Here is a 6124-nt window from a genome sequence, read left to right on the forward strand (position 1 = left end):
AAACCTGCCAAGCACAATAAACAAATGACAGTAACACTTTACAATAAGGTTCGTTAGTTAACATTATCTAACTACTTTAGTTAGCATTAACTAATAATGAACTGCACTTATACAGCATTTATTTTTCTTAGTTAATATTAATTTCAACATTTACTACTTTATTAAAATCTTGTTAACATTAGTTAATGCACTGTGAACTAACATGAACAAATAATGAACAGCTTTATTTTTGATTAACTAAAAGATTAATAAATACTGTAACAAATGTATTACTCATGTTTCGTTCATGTTAGTTAATACATTAACCAATGAACCTTATTGTAAAGTGGGTAACACTTTATTTTACAGAGTCCTGGTTACATATGTTGCATGTACTTACCATAGTAATAACAGTAAATTATGCATAATTACATGCAACTAACCCTCAACCAAACCCTAATCCTACCCTAACCCTATAGTAAGTACATGTAGCTGCTTAATATTACTCAGTACTTTAATATATAATTACACTGTAACAATGACACATTAAAATAAAGTGTAACCAAATGACAGTTAAGCAAAATATCGTCTAATTATCGTTGTTATCGCTAAAACCCAAGAAAATATTGCGATATGTACGTTTTTGGCAATATCGCACACAACACGATTTAGTTTTCTGTCTCGATTCATCATGTGACCCTAGTCATGACCCTTGTCTTCCTCGCCAGGCCTTCAGAGGGGCTTCCTGGACTCGGGTTATAAGATCCTGAGTGCCGTGGCTAAAGTGAGGGAGTCGTTCCAGCCGCAGGAGCCGGACTTCCCTCCTCCACCTCCAGACCTGGAGCAGCTGCAGGTCAGATTCACCGCAGACTCCTGCATGCGCTTACATCTTACATTTAGCAGACGCTTTTATCCACATGAGGACAATAGAAGCAGTGAAACTAAAGGGTTAGTTCACCCAAAAATGAAAATTCTGTCAGTAATTACTCTCCCTCATGTCGTTCCAACCCCGTCAGACTTTCATCATCTTCTGAACACAAATTAAGATATTTCTGATGAAATCTGAGAGCTGTCTCACTCCTCCATAGGCTTCTCTGTTATTGAAACTTGCCGGCCCAGAAAGTTAGTAAAGACAATGTTTAAAATAGTCCAAGTGACTACAGCGCCTCAACCTTAAGTTTATCAAGTGACGAGAATACTTTTTACGTCAGAACGCAAGCTCACTATTGGCCAGCATCGCACACATGACCAGCGTCGGCCAATAGTGATCCTCCGTTCTGACGTACAACCCAGAAGCGCTGCGCTGTTACACTACGTGAACTCACTCAGAGAAACACAGAAGAACATGAAGAGTTGAATAATGTCGTTATTTTTGGGGGGGTTTTGCCCACAAAAAGTATTCTCGTCGCTTGATATTTTTATTATTGTAATGTTGTTATATTCTGATTATTGTATGCTATGTACTGTGTTGTGTGTGATCGAAGTTGTGTACTGGCCGTGTCATGTTGTCCGAGACAGATTTCCCAGGAAAAAGTTAAGTAAACAAACACTGTTTCCTAGTAACTACAACTGCACTTAAATCAAATGAGGTAAAGATAAAAAAAAACACTTACAGTTACTGTCACCTCCTGTTGCTTGACTGCTTCTTTCTAATGAGTGCTTCAGTACACACTGTATAAATAGCGCGAGCTGGCTTAGGTCACGCCTCACTACCGTGTGAAACATGCACTCATTACACAGGGAAGAGTTTAAACATGAACGCTGGTTCTTCTTCAGATCAGCGACACCGCGGCTCCGCCGAAACCGCCGCTGCCGGAGGGTGAAGTGCCTCCGCCCAGACCTCCACCACCCGAGGAGAAGGACGAGGAGTTCCCGGAGACGCAGGCCGGAGAAGTGATCAGCGAGCCCATGATGGTGGCGGCCCGGCAGCTGCACGACGAGGCCCGCAAGTGGTCCAGCAAGGTCAGTCCCAAAGAGTCTGCCGGATGGGTTTGGATCCATGTGGGTTATTAAAACCCTCATCCTTCCCGCGGGTCATTTTGACCCGGAATGTTTTTTTGTTTTTGTTTTACAAATTGAGTGTTCAATCAGAGGGGTCCAAGACCCCAACTTGAACCACAAATACACACACCAAAAAAAAATTATGAATTGAGGAGTTTTGTGGTTGAAATTTAAAAAAGTAACAAATCCTTCCCTCGCGGGTCAATTTGACCCCCATAGGATTGAATGGAATGCGAGGAATGCTTCATTACACATAGAAAAACCTAAAAATGCTAAAAATTCTAACTAAACATGCTAAAACTTATTTTATAATGTCTACATGTGTATCTGAATGCATTCTGAAGAGAAACTGACTTTAGGACCCAGCGGAACAGCTCATTTACTCCTTATAGAGCTATAAGGCCATCTAGTGGCTAGAGTTATGAAATATCATGTTATATTATCGGCAAAGACACCCAGTGTAAGATCTTTTGAGCTGAATTAAAAGGTCTATGAATGAAATTGTGAGTTATTTTGAATTTAAGTTGAAAGAATGTGCCTAAATTACTATTTATTTATTATTTATTGATCAAATCTAGTAATTTAGAGGTAAATAAAATGAAAAATAACAAAAAATTCATTAGAAAATAGAAAAAATATGATCAAAATTAAATTAAATAAGCTTTCTGAAAAAGAAAAAAAATGTATAATTTTCGGGCTTCGGGTCATTTTGACCCGCGAGGGAAGGATTTGAGGGAAGGATTTGAGGGAAGGATGAGTTAAACGATGACTGTTTTTGCAGGGTAATGACATCATCGGCGCCGCCAAGCGCATGGCTCTGCTGATGGCCGAGATGTCTCGACTGGTCCGAGGAAGCGGCGGGAATAAGAGAGCGCTCATCCAGTGTGCCAAAGACATCGCCAAAGCCTCCGACGAGGTCACGCGCCTCGCCAAAGAGGTCGCCAAGCAGTGTACGGACAAACGCATACGAACAAACCTTCTGCAGGTAATCAGAGCAAAGCACTGTGGGAAGACAAGTCCATAGCGGGACTGATGACACATGTGTTCTGGAGTCTGAGAAGTCTGAGAAAGGCTCAAAAGCGAACCAGACTGAGACCAAATAGAAGAGATTGTTGTGGATTTTAGGTCTGCACTATTTGTGGGAAATGTCATTATGGTTTTTATGATTTAAAAAAAAGTTGTGATTGTGATTTTAAAATGCAATTTCCAAGTTTGCTGTGCTTGTTTGTTGGGTTTGGCTAATTTTGTGGTTGGCAGAGCGCATCACAGCAGTGCTGGAGATTTTGATTCATCTAAAAGACTCTTTTGAATCTATTCACCGTAACAATTTGTTCACTAAGTTTTTTAAGTTGTCTTTTTTTTACACCCCTTTCAACAAGATTCACTCTCACATGCGGTTCATTCAGTAGATGACTCGTTCAGATTCAGTAGATGACTCGTTCAGGAGAGCGGCACATTCGCTCTATTTGTTCAACTGATAATGAAACTAGGGCTGCGCTGATACCCAATAACCGATAACTCTTTATATTTAAAAGCCGATAACCGATATATGTTGGCCGTTAAAGCTAAATCCAAGTTTTTATATAATTTTTGAGAGACTGATTACAAAAACAAATGTCTCGCAGTTAAAACCCATGTCTCAATCACACAATTATAATATTCTCATTATAATTTTATATAGCCGATATGACAGACTTGCGCTGAAAATGTTGCACTTTGCCGTATTTTCCTTTTTTGAAGTGATTCCGATCATATTTCAAGCAATTCAAAACCATCATGTTGAACAGTGCGCATCTGAAGAGTCTCAGCTGAAGGAAATAATACATTATTTATCGGCTTTAATATAGCGGCCAAATTTCCTTATCGGGCCGATAACGATAATATTAAAAATAAACATAAATCGGCCGATACCGATATGATGGCCGATATATTGTGCATCCTTAAATGAAACAATGAAAAATGAGCTAGTGCATGGAAAGGAATGAGAGAAATTTCACTTCTGCACAAGATTCACTTCATGACTGTTTGTTGTTGTAAAAATGACTCTATGAAGTATTTCTGTGTCTTTCTGTAGGTGTGTGAGAGGATTCCTACCATCAGCACACAGCTGAAGATCCTCTCCACTGTGAAGGCCACCATGTTGGGACGCACCAACATCAGCGAGGAGGAATCAGAGCAGGTCAGACCTCAAACCCTCTGCCGTTTCTCCTTTACAGTCAGGAACCCGTCTGAATGTGTGCTGGTTCTCTCGTAGGCCACGGAGATGCTGGTCCATAACGCTCAGAACCTGATGCAGTCGGTGAAGGAGACGGTGAGAGAGGCCGAGGCCGCCTCCATCAAGATCCGCACAGACGCCGGGTTCACCCTGCGCTGGGTCCGCAAGACACCCTGGTACCAGTGAGCCAACAACCAGTGCACATATCCCAGCATGCACTGTCCAGGTCATCAGTGTCAGTGCAGACGTCTCATCCACCTCGTGGACTAAACTATTCCTCTATCAAACCGTTGTTCTTGAATGTCATTGAGTGTAAAAAAACATTGCTTTTCTAATTTGTGAAGAATGATTTATTTTGTTTTGATTGTTCCCGGTTAGGAGGGAGAATTTCACAATAGTCATTATTTTCATTCTTTTCTTTTTTTTTATAAAATGTGGATCTATAACATATATATATATATATACACACACACATACATACACACACACACACACACACACACACATACATACACACACACACACACTTATATTTTTATATAAGTGTGTATATATGTGTATATGTATGTATATGTATGTGTGTGTATATATATATATATATTTCTCGCCAGGCTTGTTTTCATGTTTTCACCCTTTGAATATATTATTAAATGTCACCAACAAAACGTCTTCACAAACAAGCACAGATTTTGGATTATAAAATCCTCATAATGTGCTATTTAATGAAAAGTGTTGCGCATATTAATGCCCTAATGTTGGTAACTGGTTAGTGGATTAAAGCTTTCATTCAGGGATGACGCTGCAAACTCTCCGACACAAGTACTGAACTGAAGAGGTAATGCGACCTGGTGCTTCCTGTAACCTATGCAAAACCAGTCCGTTTGCATTATATATCCACACACACACACACCCACTTATATTTCCACGAGACATCACTGTGCTAAATACACTACTAAAATCTCTTGCAGAATGCACACTCAAGTATATTTATATGAGTGATAATATGCATATATTTGCCTTTTTTATCATTGAGGAGACTTTAATGTAAATAATGTGTTCATCTTTACAGACAGCCTGTAAGACCTAATGTGCCTTGTCATAATAAAAGAACTTATTATCAGCTGAATCATATGTGTGGGACTATATTTGTTGATATTATCTTTTTAAATATGCATTTTATAATGAAATTGGCTCTAAATTTAAAGCAATTTATTCGACATTAATGTCTTTTATCGTATCGTTGCCACTGACACTTAAGTCCGTGCGTTTCCGTTCTTACCACAGTTAATCAGTTGTGACATCCGTTATGTTCTAACAGTTGACAATTTTGCAGTTGGATTTTTGACATGCAGTGCAATATCCACAACTAAAGTTAAAAAGGGTTTTCTGAAGGCAGGGTTGTTATAGTTAACTAAAAATAAAATAGAATAAAAAGTACTTATTTTATTTTAGTTAGTTTCCAAAGCAACATTTCTCTTCTTCATTTAGTCTAACTTGATGTACTAAAATAACTCAAATTAAAACTGAAATAAAAGTTCATTAAAACTATATAGACATTTTAAAAAACTAACTAAATTACAAAACAAAAAAATAACAATTACAATTGGAACTAAAATTAAAACTATATGTTATAAAAAAAAGTATAATAGTGTCTCGATACTAAAATAACTGTTTGAAGGTAAGACAGAAACATAATTAAGGAGAAATAGAATAATAGAATATACATTATTACATATTAATTTCTCCAGTAGTTTTTTTAAGTGAAATATTTACATTTTACATTTCAAAACGCTTACAAACTCAATTTGAGTGAATCATTTTCATGTATCCTTTAATATTGCAATGAAATCTGAGCTCATGCACTATTATTTTTTATGAACATATCCAACAAATCTAACTTTCATGTGCGAATACACGTATAAACAGCAG

General features: G+C 37.9%; 1 protein-coding gene across 1 annotated transcript in view; it reads left to right on the plus strand.

Moving 5' to 3' along the window:
* Positions 1–5319, plus strand: part of vclb (vinculin b) — a 43720-nt gene extending 38401 nt beyond the window's left edge. Inside the window, 5 exon segments of the mRNA XM_084434001.1 lie at positions 708–832; positions 1756–1941; positions 2762–2965; positions 4055–4159; positions 4235–5319. Coding sequence (XP_084290127.1) covers positions 708–832; positions 1756–1941; positions 2762–2965; positions 4055–4159; positions 4235–4381 — 767 coding nt within the window. The 3' untranslated portion in view covers positions 4382–5319.
* Positions 5320–6124: the final 805 nt, after the last annotated feature.

This window comes from Rutilus rutilus (assembly GCF_951802725.1).
Source record: "Rutilus rutilus genome assembly, chromosome: 16".
NCBI lineage: Eukaryota > Metazoa > Chordata > Actinopteri > Cypriniformes > Leuciscidae > Rutilus > Rutilus rutilus.